This window comes from Zonotrichia leucophrys, chromosome 1 (genome assembly GCF_028769735.1).
Source record: "Zonotrichia leucophrys gambelii isolate GWCS_2022_RI chromosome 1, RI_Zleu_2.0, whole genome shotgun sequence".
NCBI classification, from domain to species: Eukaryota; Metazoa; Chordata; class Aves; order Passeriformes; family Passerellidae; genus Zonotrichia; species Zonotrichia leucophrys.
This window is the reverse complement of record NC_088169.1, coordinates 15,879,107-15,894,602: the sequence shown is the minus strand read 5'-3', so window position 1 is coordinate 15,894,602 and position 15,496 is coordinate 15,879,107. Positions and strand designations below refer to the sequence as shown.

Below are 15,496 nucleotides of genomic sequence, written 5' to 3'. Positions count from 1 at the left end.
AGTATGATATCAATAAAGTGAAGACAGATTATAGCAGATCAGCTTCATGCAGAGTTCTCTCATCTCCACAGTATTTACGAGCTGTTGTTTTAATGGCTTCAAAATGTCTGGCAATCTCCTTTCAGCTGAGCTCAGCTTCCTGGAAATGGTTGGCTGTTTTGCCTGAGGTTTGGTTTGGGGGACCAGAATATTTCCCTGCAGTCTAAGAAAGTCATTAAGCATACGCCTTTTTAATTTTTAATCCTCTTCAATGAATAACCAAGGAGACAATTTTCTGTTTCAGTTGGGTCATCAGAATATACTGTTCACTATGAAAACCCTCTACCTCCCAGCTTATATTATTCCTTCCTTTTTATGGACATAGTGTTTCCATGGTCAGAGCAAATAACAGAAGGAAAAAATACCTAGATAATGTTCATACAGAGGCCAGATAAAGATAAAAACCAGTGAAAACCATGGACATGGAAAGATTTTGTCTACCACTTGTAGTAATACTACTTGAGTAATACTTGCTACTGTCCATGAAAAATACTTTGGGTACTGTGCTAACAGTAAGTCCTTAGTTATATAATAAAATTGCTTTTGATTTATGTAGGGGAAATCAGATTTAAAGTTAACTAAGCAATCAAAAAACTTCCCTGATCATTTAAAAACACAGCCAACATTAAATAAATTATTCTTGCTAGGATTTATGAAGGATGAATTACTTGACTCCTTAGAATAACGCTGTACCACAATATATGCATCTTCAAAAGAAAACACAGACATCCCAGTAAAAAACTAGATACTACTGAATAAATTGCACTGTTTCATATTTAAATACTGAAAAACATGAACATAAATCTAAAATATGTAGCCTCTCATCTCTCAAATTAGAAGTTATTCGGAACTGTAATACACTAAAGGATGTCTTTAAAACACCACTTACATCTTTCAGGGTGATAATATTTGGATGCTGTCCATAGCGCAGCAGGATTTCAATCTCTTCTGTTGGATCTCTTTTGCTCTTGTCAATAATCTGTAAGAGCACATACAGACATGGGCATAATTCTTTTTGTGAATCTAGTGTAATGCTTTGGTTTGCTTATTAGCATCAACAGTTAAGAAGTATTTATTGTTGCAAAAGGCAGAGATTATAACCAAAACCAAGTTTGTTACATTGGAAAAGCAAGGCAAAGCAAAAAATGTTGGGAAAAATGAAAAAATTTCTTTTGAAAATGATTTCAGAGGATAAGTGACCTAACCTCTTTGGCTGTGATAAATAATGCAAGGCTGTTCAGCAGATAAGACTTCAGTGATCCATTATTTAATAAAATGGGAAGTTCCTAATTTAACACAAGATACTGGTTGGATGATGCTAATCAACAGATTTTCACAATACTAATCTCAAACATTTGGTGCAGTAAAAGAAAGCAGGAGAGAAAGAGAACAAAAAAAATAGTAAAAATAAAAATTTCTCAGAGTTAATTCAAACACAGTCATTACAAAAGTCCATTTGAATCTCTGGCTCTCAAGTTCACCTTGTTCAAACAAGCAAAACAACATTGACCCTACTTAAATGTATTCTTGTTCTTCTCATTTTTTTCCTCTCCTGAACTGCAGAATTTTCTATAATGACTCTTTCATTGCTATGTTAGCCCTTCACCCTTATGCCCATACTGCAACCCATCCCCTGCTAACACATCACACACTGGTACCTCATTCTTTTTTTCAAGATTCCTTGAGAAAAAAAATGCCCTAACAGAGGCAATAGAAAAGCAAGTTAATCTTCACAACAAATGTTATAGCTGAGGGAATTATCAGCTATGCCAGGATCTTCTTGCAGTTTCAAGAAATTACTTCAAATTGAAAGGACAGAAGTCAAATCTGTTCCTGGCCAGAACCAGAATAAAATAAAGTATTTAACTACCAGATTAAAACTGGAAGGTTTAGAGGAGGCAATCTACATACTTAATTAATCTTTGTATTTTACATAATTAAGTACTAAGCCGTTCAACAATTCAAAAAGAGAACTGCCCCATAGAATAGGATTTAAAGACTGCCTTTTTTTTCACTTATAAAGTCTGCTAATCCATACTCTTGCTTTCATAGCAACCATTTGGTCCTAGGTAATTACACAGAAAGATAGAAAACCTTATCATTGCAGTTCTGGGAAATCTACTGATTCCAAGTGAGAATTTAATGCCTTCAAAGAAGTGCTAGACAGCCCTAGAGAATAACAAAAACAACATTAAATACCTTGCTGAAAACCAGGAAGCCAAAACAGAGCTGAAGTTATTCTGGAAGTTATAGCAGACTGAAGACTGTTATGAACTCCTTACCCATTTAAGAATTAATGAATTTACTTTTATAGCTGCACATAAAATATTTTTACATTTAAAAAATTAATCTTAATCTCTGTGTTTCTCTATGGCAAATAAAAGATAAAATCTGAAAAGTGTGATTTGTAACAAAATAATTACCTTTACAGCATATTCCATGTTTGAAGCTTTATGAACACATCTCTTGCAGACAGAATAAGAGCCAACTCCAATATCTTCTTTTACTTCATATCCATCAGTAAACTGAATGCTGTTCCTGTGCAACTGCTACCAAAATAACATTATCAATTAATGAATATTCTTAATGTGTAACTGATTTTTTTATTAAAATAACTTTAAAAAAATTCCTATTGATTTGCTTAAAATTTTAACTGATGACTCTACTAGGTGAAAGTGGTCAAAATCCCCACTACCTTCTGTTCAAACTTACTATAAGATAAATTATATATTACACATGCTGTAAATGATGCACACTGTATTTTAGAAACTGATGGCATTATTTTTCTGGTTGCTGCTTTACTAATTTTAAGATAGAAACTCCAAACCAAAGAAAACCAGAAGACTTCAAGATAAAATAGTGATACAACAATGGTAAAGAAGTATCACTGTTTTTATTATCTGAATAGACAGAATGGCAGCTGGAAAATTCAGACATACTGAATAGAAACAGATTGGTTGGAATTGCATGGAATGGCAGTCAAAAATCCTTTCACAGAAATAAAAAGCTGAAAGGAGGACAAGTGCTCACTCTTGTAAGGGAAGGAAATGGTGTTCTAGTGTATGCAGTTTGTGCAAAGGATGCAAAGCATTTGCAGGAAACCATCTGGGTATCCTGCAGCACAGAAAAGAGGAAATAGGAGTGAGGAAGTTGTTGAGGAGCACAGAGGAAAGGCAGCAGAGAAACAGATCTTTACACGAGAAGGAAACCATACACAAAGAGCAATAATGCCATCTACAAAACTACGTAGAAATAAAGCAGCACAGAGAAGCTTTCAGAAACTTCTAGCAAGATGCCAGGATCAGAAATAATTCTGATGTATATATCAAATCAGAAAGCTTCTTGAGAATAAAAAAGGATCTAAAGCTATATTTAAAAAAAATATTATACATGAAACTGTAATGTGTAGAAAAGCAAGTTGTGACAATTCTAGACATGAGTGTTAATGAAACACAAGGCCCATTCACATTCTTTATAAATCTGGGTTTTTTAAAATTTTCTCAGACATTTGCAAAATACCAGTGCACTGAAAAATACAAATAAACCAAATCATACAAATAAATCTAACAGTAAATCCAACCATTTATTCCTACCTACATTAAGAAATTTTCAACACAATTGGGATCATGAGTTGGTTTTCATGAGTCAGTAATTATTATAAGAAGAGAGAGGAGGGAGAAATACAATTTTTACATAGGTCTCCTTTTCTAGGTGACAACCTCACAATTATTAATACAGGAGACTCCACTGGGGTCATCCAAACACATCAAGGAAGCCAAAGCTTGAGTGTGCACTGTAATACTGCCTTGTACCATGCACTGATACCAGTCACAAAAAGCAGAGATTAGCTAACTAACTCCAAGTGGATTAGGAGGGACAGAACATGTCCTGGGACAGGATTCCAGCAGTTCAGAACATCTGGATACAATTCACAATCATAGTCCAGTGCCTCCTACTACTGCATTGCAGGAGTCAACTGACATTTTCATGTATGGCGGAAAAAAACCAATAAATCAATACATCTGTTATTCTACTCCACCTTATAATTATGGTTTGACACTGAAGAGTTAATACAGTACATACATACATAAGAGTTAATACAGTACATACAGTATAAGGTTTTCATTTAAAAGCCTGTTTGAACCTGTAGCTGCTCAGTAATTATACAGGTCCTGTACCTTCAGAGATTTTGTTTGGATGAAATAATCTGATCTTTACTTTTCTTGTTTAAAGATGACAATGATTTTGTCATGATACTTCATTCTGTGACAAGGAAACAATCCGTCCACCAAGAGACAGCACTGATTTTTTTTTTTATTAGATGTACTCACCTGGACAATTGAATGCACTCCAACTGTCTGCATTGCTTGGCTTTCATCATCTGATGCAATAGCTACAAAGCTAAATCCCCGAAAAAGCTGATGTGCATTAGCACTGGGTGGAATACCAGGTGAATCTGAAAAATACATCATCTACTTACAAGCAGATTCTTTAACATGTAGATATGAGATTAAATACTGAAATTTTGGTAGCACCTTGAAGTTATAAAGACAATAATTTCTATCAAATTTTGAATGAAAAAATCTGAAATTCAAATTCAATCTTTTGAATATGTAAATTCTCTCATTCTTATCTCTTTACCTTTTGGAGTTTTTGCTGTAAATTCAGGGTCAAAATAAAATGTATCTTCAGGTCTGCCAGTTGCAGGTTTAAAAGGAGGATGAATTTCTCTCCGGTACAATTTCTGAAGAGAAGGGACAAATTTGAAGTGGAAAAGTTACACGATACCATAAAAGACTATACCAAGAAATTTACTAGATTGATTTTTAATTAGATACTCACATTCCAATCTATTTTGGAAAAGAATGCATGCCTCTTAATTTCTTCTACTCCATCTGGACCTGCTCCTTTTATAAGGAAGAAAAATGTCTTTGAATTATTTTCTTCTTGGTCAAAGGAATGGCTAGCAAAATTATATTTCTTATTCCTTCTGCATTAATTTTAGCTGTACGACTAGCAGAAATTATAATATTTGAAGGGCAAACTACATTCTTCCTTTAAAGTCTATTTTACATAGGAAAAAATTTTAGTCAGTTTAATGATCACTGATGTTATGAATATTATGATCAAATTTAAAATATTCTGCTAAAAACTTTACCTAATCTGTTTGCTGGGTTTCTTTTGAAGAGCATTCGCAGGAGGCTCTGTGCTTCAAGACTCAAGAACTGGGGCATTCCGAGTTTGGCCCTAGAGAATAAAAATAATTAATAGCATACAAACATATCTAGATAAGAATTAACTCTGCATTCCCCCTGTTCTTTGCCATTCAACAAGTCCATAATAAATGAAGTAGCATCACTGAGAAATTGCCTTCAGACATCAGACACAGAGCAAAAGTGCTGTCAGTCATGTAAACATGTTTGGGTTTTTAGTTTTTCTTCTAAGTAGTATAGTATTTTCAGCAATGACTCAGAAACTTAAGTGGAAGAAAAGGTGGAAAAACATGTAGAGAAGAATAGCTAGAGAATAGCAGTTTATAAACCTGTAAATCTCCATAATATGCTTTGATCCACTTATAGGTCCAGTTACTAGCAAATGACACCAAACAAAGCATTCTGATAGTTATCTAATAGAAGGACTAAGAAAAGTACCACACTATTACACACAACAAGATGACCCAGGAAACAAACTAGAATACAGAAATTCAATTAAGGTAGGACACGATCTTGCAGGATTAGCTGGTAAAAAAACCCCAAAAAAACCAAACAATAAAACCCCACTCCTCTTTTCCTTTTTGCTCCCCTCCCTAGTCTACTTCAAATAATACATTTACAATTTGCCAGCCTTGAATTCTTAGATTTAAATTTCTGTACTTTAACTTCATTTTGTTTTGCAATCCTTGTCATATTTTCTTCCTTGCCATTTAATGTTGAGCCCTCATTCTCTCACTGTTACTAGGTCTTACTTTTTCTTGTAACTATGATAATGGGAAAGAGGGACATCATTGCCTCCTTTCCATCACTAATTCAACCTGTAGCTTGTATTTTTCTGTAACTGTCCATGACACAAGCTCTGTGTTTCAATCAGAATTTGATTTGTCTTGTATTCCAGGTATTTGTAGATATTCACCTGTCTATCACTTGTGTACATGCATAGGTACTTGCCACTGATTCACTACTCATTACTTTAAAACTAGAACATAGTAAATTTTCCATTCCTTTCAGCTCTAAAAAAGCTAGGGCAGGGAGGAGGAAAATCTGAAAAACATTGGCTTCTTTGGACTCTCAATAACATACTACAGACAGATGAAGGCCACCAGTGGAGGGGAGGAATGGGCAGTGAGCCATCCACCTCTTCCTGACTGCCATGCACCACCACCTTTCACAAAATCCCGTACCAGGCACATGACAGAGGAGAAGGAAAGGCAATTACCAGCTCCTCAGAGTTCCCATATTATGCAACTACATGAGTGACAGCAATTTTTTTCTGACATTCCTGATGGACAGTGGCAAAATTTTATATGAAGGGATATCTCTTAAGTAAAGAAGAAAAATGTTTAAAAATTTAACTTTGTTGCAGCGACCTATGATTTCTTCAAACTGCAGGGTTTCCCAGTTTTACATAAAACACACAAGAATAAACAAAAATTTCTCTTGATAATGTTGTAAGAAATAAAGAACCCTTGAAAAAAATGTTGTAAGAAGAATGCATTTTCTGTGGATTTTTAGGAACAGAAGGTAAGAAAAGCAATATATTGTAAATATACACTATGGAAACCAGAATTCATATGCACACCTGTCCATTTTAAAGTTTAATGGAAAATTTAAGGAAAAATATACTACATATGTGGAAAATAAAAAGAAAACACAGACCAGAAAAAAAGTGTGGACTTAATCAGAAAATACTTCAAAATATCTTCTGGTTTTCAGCTGCTTTTATGACCAAAAAGAAAAACACTTCTATGCAAGATAATATTAATAAGAATATGGAACATTTAAAGAGGGTAAATGTCTTTACATCATAGCACACTTTCTGTGCAGCTATTTGAAACCATTAACAACTGCAAAGACTAGAAGGTGAAAAAAGCTGGAAAGAAGTTGTATCTCATTAAGAGATATAGTCTCAAATGAAATCTGAAAGTAATTACAGAATCATAGAAATCTCTAATTGCTTAGGTTGGAAAAGACCTTTAAGACTGTCAAGTCCAGCCATTAAGCCAGCACCACTCAGTCCACTACTAAACCATATCCCCGTGTGCCACATCTTTTTAAAAAACCTCCAGGGATGGTGAATCAGCCACTTCCCTGGGCAGCCTGTTCCAACCCTTTTAATGAAGAAATTTTTCCCAATATCCAGTCATAACCTCCCACAGTGCACTCATGATCCTCTCATCTGGTTGTTTCTTACTGTGGAGAAGAGACCGACCCCCACCTGGCTACAGCCTCCTTTCAGGGAGCTGTGGAGTGAAAAGGTCACCCCTGCACATCCTCCAGAAAAAACAAACCCAGGTCCTTCAGCTGTTCCTCACAGAATCTGTGCTCCAGATCCTTCACTGGCTCGACTGCTCTTCTCTGCACTCGCTCCAGCACCTCAGTGTGCTCACAGTGAGAAGCCCAAAACTAGACACAGGAGGTGTAGCATCACAAATGCTGAGTACAGGTGACAATCCCTGCCCTGGTCCTGCTGGCCACACTACTGCTGGCACAGGCCAGGATGCCATTTGGCTTCTTGGTCACCTGGCCACACACTGCTTTATGTTCAGCAGCTATTGACCAACGCTCCCTGGTGCTTTTCTGCCAGGCAACTTTGCAGCTACTCTTCCCTAAGCCTGGCTGTTGTGATGCAAGTGTAGGACCTGGCACTTGGCCCCACTGAAACTCATCCCCACTGGCCTCATCCCATTGATTCAGCCTGTCCAGATCCCTCTGCAGAGCCTTCCTACCCTCCAGCAGATCCATATTCCCTCTTATCCAGGTTGGGGGCACCTGCAAACTGCCACTCAATCCCCTTGTCCAGGTTGTTGACACAGATGTTTAACAGGACTGGCCCCTTGGGAACACCACCACTTGTGACCGGCCATCAGCTGGATTTCACTCCATTCAGCACCACTCTCTGGGCTATGAATGACTATGAATGTCAATTACCTGGAGAAATGCAAGGATATTCTACATGGCAGCTGAATACAGAAGATATTTATAGCAACAGTGAAAAGACTGTTGAGGAACAGGGCAGAGTCACATGCAGGCAAAGAGAAGAGAAAGATATGACTCATAAGACACACAGAAAAAAAATGCATGGCTTCTGAAGCAAGTGAGAGTGCAGCAGAATTATCTCAGACTAGCTTCTTGTAAATAGGAGATGGTCAGAAGGAGTTTATGCTTGCTGTGAATAGATAGAACTTTTTAGTTAAAAGACATTGAATAATCACAACATGAAGATTTGATCTCACATAGTGCTGAGGCAGCAGAAGAAACTAGCATCACTAAATACATTTGCAAATAAGATGAAGAAAAAAACCAAGGAATAACATAAGATGTATGCATTATGAAAGCAAAAGCCAGGAAAATAATGGGTGTGTTTTCTAGTGGTTTTCATATTCTGATTATTTAGAGAAAATATTAAAAGTTCCATGTATTTATTTTTCAAAAGAGGCTTTTAGTGCAAAAAAATTTCCAGCTTTGGTATATGGGTAGACAAGTGGCTAACAGGACTGAGAACAATGATAAACAATGAAGCAGAAAACAAATTAGAAAACTAAGATAATCTTATGAACTTCCATGGAAAAAAAATGGTATTAGTTAAAAATAGATGGAAACAGAGAAGTGAACCTATGATATGAGGAAACAGACTTGTTTGCACAGTGTTTGGCCACAGTCCCAAAAATGGGGCATTTACGCCATAGGTTGTACTAGTTTAGAGAATATGTGGGGAATTGGCAAAGAAAAAAGCAAACCTTCATAAGCAAAACCAAGAACATTAACTGCATGAAGGAAAGCAATTCCCACAATAGAACTAATGCAAAGTCAATGCTGAAAATAGCAAAGGGAAAAATTGGAGCTAAGGCAAGTCATAGGAGAGTACAGAAGGGAGGAGTATTGGGGAGGCAAGTTGTTGGCAGCATCATTAATATAAAGAGTGAGGAGCTGGTAAGATAAAGAAGGATGAGGAGTGAAAATACTTTCTCAAAAAACCTCCAAAAACCTAAACAAAGGAAAAAAACCCAACAAGAAAAAAATGCACATGTTATCAAAAAGGATAAGAAAGTTAAAAAAATATTATGGAGATAAGATGGGAGAGATCATGTGGTTGGAGAAGTTATTATTACAGATTTAAGAGCTGCTATGAAATCCTTTGTACCTGGTATGGTGGAGGAATAGTGAAGCAAATTAGATAGGCAGCAAAGGGAATTAATAATATGGAATAGGGAGTGAGGATTTACCAGTACCTTTGAAAATGAGGGAGGAGTAGAAATTAGATATTGCAGCCCGGAGGGCATCCCTGTAGAATACCTGATGAGATATATAAATAAGAGTGTACTCACTTGAGAATCATAGTCATGGTTTCTTTTCTGTCTTTCCCTTGGAAAGGTAGAGTACCAGTGAGCATTTCAAACTGTATAGAGTAAAACTTTCATCAATTACATTACCTGGACAAAAACTAATTTTTGACAAAACTACTTAGCATCTTAACCTTCCAAAATTCATGCATGTTAACAATCAAGTCTGAGCAAAACAACTTCATTGTACAGTTTCAATTGCTAAGAACATTGAGCAGCCTTTGCCATTTTTAAAGCTGCAAAATATTTTCCTATATTGGTAACTTGCTTTACACATCCTTTTATCTGAACAACTTAGACTATAATGTTCTGTGTTTAATTTCTGCCTAAAAATTTTGTCCTAGGAAGACTTGATCTGTACAACTGTATTTTTAGTTTTAAACAAAGGGGAGGGGATAGGGGAAAAGGTTTTCCTTTGAAAAGTTAGTGATGATTTCTCCTCATGCAGAAATTTTTTAAAAGGTCAAAATTTTGAAAATTGGCATGTACACAGCCTTCACTGGGAAGGGGAAAAGGTTAGCTGATTGACAAAGACATGCATGATGAAAAGTGGTTACTGTATGCATACAGTGGAAATAAAGCCTGAAGGAACACGGAAGAGCTACACAGTACGTGCATGCACATTCTACAGTGCCTGGCAGTCAGCAACAGACACTGCTGAAATACTGATTTGTTCTGAAAGTGACTGAGTAAAAATAGATAAATATAAAGGCACTCCTGTTGGACTGCAGTATGCTGCAGGGATATCAGATCTAAGTGAGGCAGTGAAAGCAGGCTGGCAGCAGTCATGGCAGCCAGCACTTAGGCAGAAATTGGATTTTTTTGGTTTAAAGACTGCAAAGCAATTTAGTTCAATGCAATTTCATGGCATTCAGTTAATAACGTCAAAATGAAAATAATTATAAAGGAACCCTTGGAACAGTTTATGCAAACATAAGTCACCCTGAACACAAGGTATCCTCTATTCCTCTCTTTTATGGTATGACCCAAACACTCAGCCTCCTAAACATAAAAAAATGGAGTGGATAACTTGAATAAATAATGCATGACTATAGTATTTGTAGATCTACAATAAGAGCATGAAGTTGAACTAATAGTATTCTTTAAAACACCATTTTATTGAAATAAAATTTGAATTCCTTACTGCCATCTCCTCACTACTGGTAGATACTTTACAGTCTAGATAATATTTCTTACTGATATATTTTAAAAATTAAATTTAATAATAATGCCAACATGAAAAAAAGACTACTTTTAACTTTAACACCTAGGACAATTGTCAGGAAGATGCGAGAGGGATAAGCCAGAACTGTAAGTATTAAAAAAATTTTGTTTGTGGTTTAGCAAGATCTTTATAAGGTGCACTTATAAAGGTTTTTTTTTTTTAAAGCTAAATTTGGAGTGCTCCACTTACACTTGCATGAAATACAGTTTCTTTTACAAGCTCCTAATTTGTCACAAGCACACATGCTTGTATTAACAATTCAACACGTGTATTCTTTGTCACCCCTCCCAAATACTATATTCCAACATTAATAAGCCAATAGTACTTATAGAATAAGCCAACATTGGCCTTTCCTACTTATGTTTTATTGCAGGAGGAGAGTACCTCAGTGCTTCTGAAAACTTTAAATGAATGCTTTTACTTGTATGGCATCCCTTAAAACTGTCACTGTTTTAAAGGACAAATTGAAATACAGTTCTTAACAATGGCTTAAACATACTTCATGTCTAGCAGCACAAGAAAAGAAGCAAAATGATTTGCTGAAATATCTTCAAAGTCTCAATTTCTATGCTATAAATTCTGTTCACTCTAGTTCCTGTGTACTTATACCACACCAATCATCACTTGAATTTTTGATCAGCTCAGAAATTAAGAATGAGTTAAAAGTGGATACTTACAGATTGGTTATGAAAATTACAAACTATAAATGCAAGTAATAAAAATATGTCCTAGAAAAAGCTGCACTGTATTTCATATTACTTTAATGAATTTGGTTTTTAAGGTCATACTTTTGTATTCAAAGTAGAAGCCAAAGCATTTAACATGCAGAGCACTTCAGACTGTGAAAGCCACCCCAATCACAGCTAACATCTCACAGCAATTTTCAATTACACCATATCCACTTGATGAACACCAAATTATGTTTTCTACCTTTATAAATTAAAGCTGAGGTTTAATTATGTTTGTGTTATCAACAACAAATATTCTGCAACTACACTGTAATTATCTTTTAATTGACTGCTCTTAATGATAAAATGTGAGGTTGTGAGGAGTGTGTGTGCTTGTCTGGAGAGAGTTCAGTTATCAGTGCTACTTTTACATAGTCAGTTTTCAGATCACAACAGCATTCTAATCATCATAAAGCCATAGGATGACCTATTTTCAGACACAAGAGTCCTTCTCGTACTACAAAGCACACGCATTAGTTGTACTGTTACAGTTATGTAGCAGAAGCAGTAAGAAATGAATACATTTATACAATTGCTTAATTTCCATGTCAAAAATGCACACAAATATTTTAAATATTACAAGTCTTTCAGCATTCCTTAAATAGCAAACATGATCTATTATTATTTTCCAATTCATATTCCATATACATAATATTTCCCCTGACCCTGAAGCTTTACAGTAATTACCCCTTGTAGAAACACCATAAGAAACTGAGAAACTATATCCCATACCAGGTCAGTGTAATTTAGATCAACATGATGGGTGAGAACAACAGTTGAACAGTTGTCATTATTCCACTAACTTGTAGTTACACTATAGATTCTAATTAGAAAGTTGCCAATCACCTTTTTCCTCTTGAATGTAAATTCAAAATTAAAATTTGAATATGAATTTCTTCCCCTCTTTGGAATAAACAGCATTTTTCTGTATACTTCTGTATTTCTCTTGGTCCCCATAACATTCAAACTATTATAGAGTATTTGATTGAAATGATAATAAAAATATGGTATATTATTGGTGTTGACATAAAACCTAGTCTATGTTCTTGACCAAAGTCTGTGGTGTTACTGATTTCACACAATTTAGACTTCCTTTGTAGTTAAAATTCATGTAAAGCTCACCTTAAGGGTTAGTATTTGATTTGTTTCACCAGACCTTGCAAATCACAATTTTGCTATTATTTACATTTGCCAGAAACCTACCATTAAAACACCAAAAGACCACCAGTCTGCACTCTGTGTATGGCCTCGTCTGTTAACAACTTCTGGTGCCATATATTCCACTGTTCCACAGAAAGAGTAGGCCTTTTTTTCATGATCAATTGACTCCTTACTTAAGCCAAAATCTGAAAGGATAAAAATAATTCCAAATGTAATTTTTAAAAACAAAAAGTTCATGGTTGATACTTTTACCATAATATGATGTGTTTTGCTTTTATCATTGGTGTAGACAACTGAACGCTAATATGGGACTTCCAGGATTCTCCTTCCCTCCCCACATTATCATAGGTCCATAACATCAGATATACTTGTAAAGCAGGTATCTTATTGAAATATTTAGATTTTATTTATTTCAACCAAATTACACTACTTGCTTCCACAGCTAAATTACTGATCAGTTAAAATTACTTATTATATCTTACTGGTTTACCAAAAGGAAAATGCAAATATTTTACTATAAACAGAAATGAACCTAGTATTGCAATTCCTTTATTCACCTGTCAATTTGATATGTCCTTCCTCATCAAGCAGGATGCTAAAAAATAATAAAAACAATATTAAAAACTAATTAAAATATCTTAAGTATTGTTTCAGAAAACATGCTGACAATATTTGAGAATAAACAGCAGAGGATACACAAAGACAGGGAGAATTAAACATGCAAGAAAATGAATTCTTAGAAGATACATTCAAACTACACATTTTGATTTCATTTACTCTTTCTTTTTAAAGATTAAGAAACAGGTTTACTAGAGTTTTATTCAAATATTTTATTAAATTCAGCATGCAGTAACAGTTTTGGCTATCTGCAGCACATGCAGCAGTATTGTAACTGTTAAAAACAGAGACATAGTTCTATTTTTCTTATACCAGGTATGTCTCCATATGTATACATAACAGGTATTAATTTGTAATTACCATATGTTGACCACTTCAAGTAACATTGAGTAATAAATACCCTCATGTTGCACCAAAGGACAGGACCCACAGGCCCTATACTGGGAGCAGACCTTAGGCTTCCACCTTTTCACTTCAATCACAAGAGAGGCCACACTTCTCAGAGATGCCAACTGTCCTTGACTACCACTGAATATTACTGTATTGCAAAGCAAGCACAGTATTCAAGAACTGGATTTTGTAACACCCCTTTCACAATGGATTTAGTTCCTCCATCTGCATTTCATCCTGGGGGCAAGACATGACCCGGGCCCCATTCCCTTCCTCTTTGCAGTTTCCATGGTGGGAACCATTAAAATCTGTCCTCAAGTGCCACATGCAAACACTGCCCTCCTGCCTACCAGCACATCAACACTTCCACCCAACTTGGTGCTGTCTGTGGGACTGCTCAGGGTGCACTCAATGCCCTCATCCAGATCTCCAGTGAAGATGCTAAACAGTACTGGTCAAACACAGAGGCCTGAGGATCACCACTGGTGACCAGCCTCTGGCTGGATGTAATTCCATTCAGCACCACTCTCTGAGCCTGGTCAATAAATCAGTCTTTTACCACGTGAAGAGTGCACCCATCCACACCATGGGAAGCCAGTTTCTCCAGGAGAATGCTGTGGGAAATGGTGTCAAAGGCATAGAATCACAGAAGATAAGGGGCTAATGTCTATGTCTCAAACACTGAAAGCCACTTGGCTCTGGGGCTAACCACAGATTGTTGCTAGTAACAGATAAGGATTGCCTGTAATAAGCAAGGATTGCTGGTAATAACACACTGTGAGAAAGAACAAGATGTGCCCAAAGAAGAGGCCATGCAGAGATAGGGCAGCACTTTTCTGGGACAAACATCCTCGTTCTAATTCCTGAAGATAAGCACAACCCAGTACAGCACAAGTGCAGGAACGAGGTTGAGAAACAGGCATGGACTGTAGAGGAAGAAAAGACCCCCCAATATTCCCAAAAACCCCCCACCCATTTCCTGAAAGGTCTGAAAGAACAGACTGTGCCTAATAACTAATTTGTACAGAAAACAAGAAACTTACCTTTGTGGCAGGGAAACCTATCTATAAAAACATCTCCCCAACAAGCCCAGCTGACACCCCCTGGACCCTGGATGTCCTAACAGCTGAACTGGCACTGTAGCCAAAACTGGTGATCTCTTTTTCTCTGTTCCTCTCTCTCTCTCTCTCTCTCTTTAATTCACCTTTTCTCTCTTCATCTTACCCCTTTACCTAAACCCCACTGCATGTGCTTTTATAGTAGGTCAGGGACTAAAATGCCAATTTCCATGCCAGGTATATAATTTACTAATAAAGCCTTGTGATTTTTTTCAGACACTCTGACTTCCGTTGCTGCTTTCCATGACAAGCATTTACAAATCTTGGGTGGTCCTTTCCCCTTAAGGGTTGGACGTTACAAAAGGCTTTACTAAAGTCTGGGTAGACAATATCCAGAGCCTTTGCTTCATCCACTAAGCAGGTCATGTCATCATAGAAGATGATCAGGTTGGTCAAGCAGGACCTGCCTTGCATAAACCCAGGCTGGCCTGGCCTGAACCCCTGGCTGTTCTGTACTTGTGACATGATGGCACTCAAGATGATGACTCCATGACCTTCCCTGACAACGAGGTCAGGCTGACATCCTGGCTTCTCCTTCCAACCCTTCTTATAGCTGGGTGTCACATTCGTCAACTGTCAGTGGCCTGGGACCTCCACAGTTGACCTGGACTTTTGGGGTTCTAAGTTGCACAGTAGTCTGATGGCCATTTCCTCCTATGGG

At 36.5% G+C, this 15,496-nt stretch overlaps 1 protein-coding gene across 2 annotated transcripts in view; it reads right to left on the bottom strand.

The window, feature by feature from the left end:
* The window catches only part of RPS6KA3 (ribosomal protein S6 kinase A3), a 74,089-nt gene that overhangs the window by 14,234 nt on the left and 44,359 nt on the right, over positions 1 to 15,496 (bottom strand). Inside the window, exons 8-16 of one of the 2 annotated variants that reach the window (XM_064707509.1) lie at positions 13,267 to 13,304; positions 12,752 to 12,894; positions 9,581 to 9,651; positions 5,198 to 5,286; positions 4,882 to 4,946; positions 4,681 to 4,783; positions 4,371 to 4,495; positions 2,463 to 2,588; positions 929 to 1,018 (exon numbers count right to left, since the gene is read on the bottom strand). In XM_064707509.1, coding sequence (XP_064563579.1) covers positions 929 to 1,018; positions 2,463 to 2,588; positions 4,371 to 4,495; positions 4,681 to 4,783; positions 4,882 to 4,946; positions 5,198 to 5,286; positions 9,581 to 9,651; positions 12,752 to 12,894; positions 13,267 to 13,304 — 850 coding nt within the window. The remainder of the gene's footprint in view (positions 1 to 928; positions 1,019 to 2,462; positions 2,589 to 4,370; positions 4,496 to 4,680; positions 4,784 to 4,881; positions 4,947 to 5,197; positions 5,287 to 9,580; positions 9,652 to 12,751; positions 12,895 to 13,266; positions 13,305 to 15,496) is intronic. The other variant, XM_064707518.1, reaches the window with a different exon arrangement.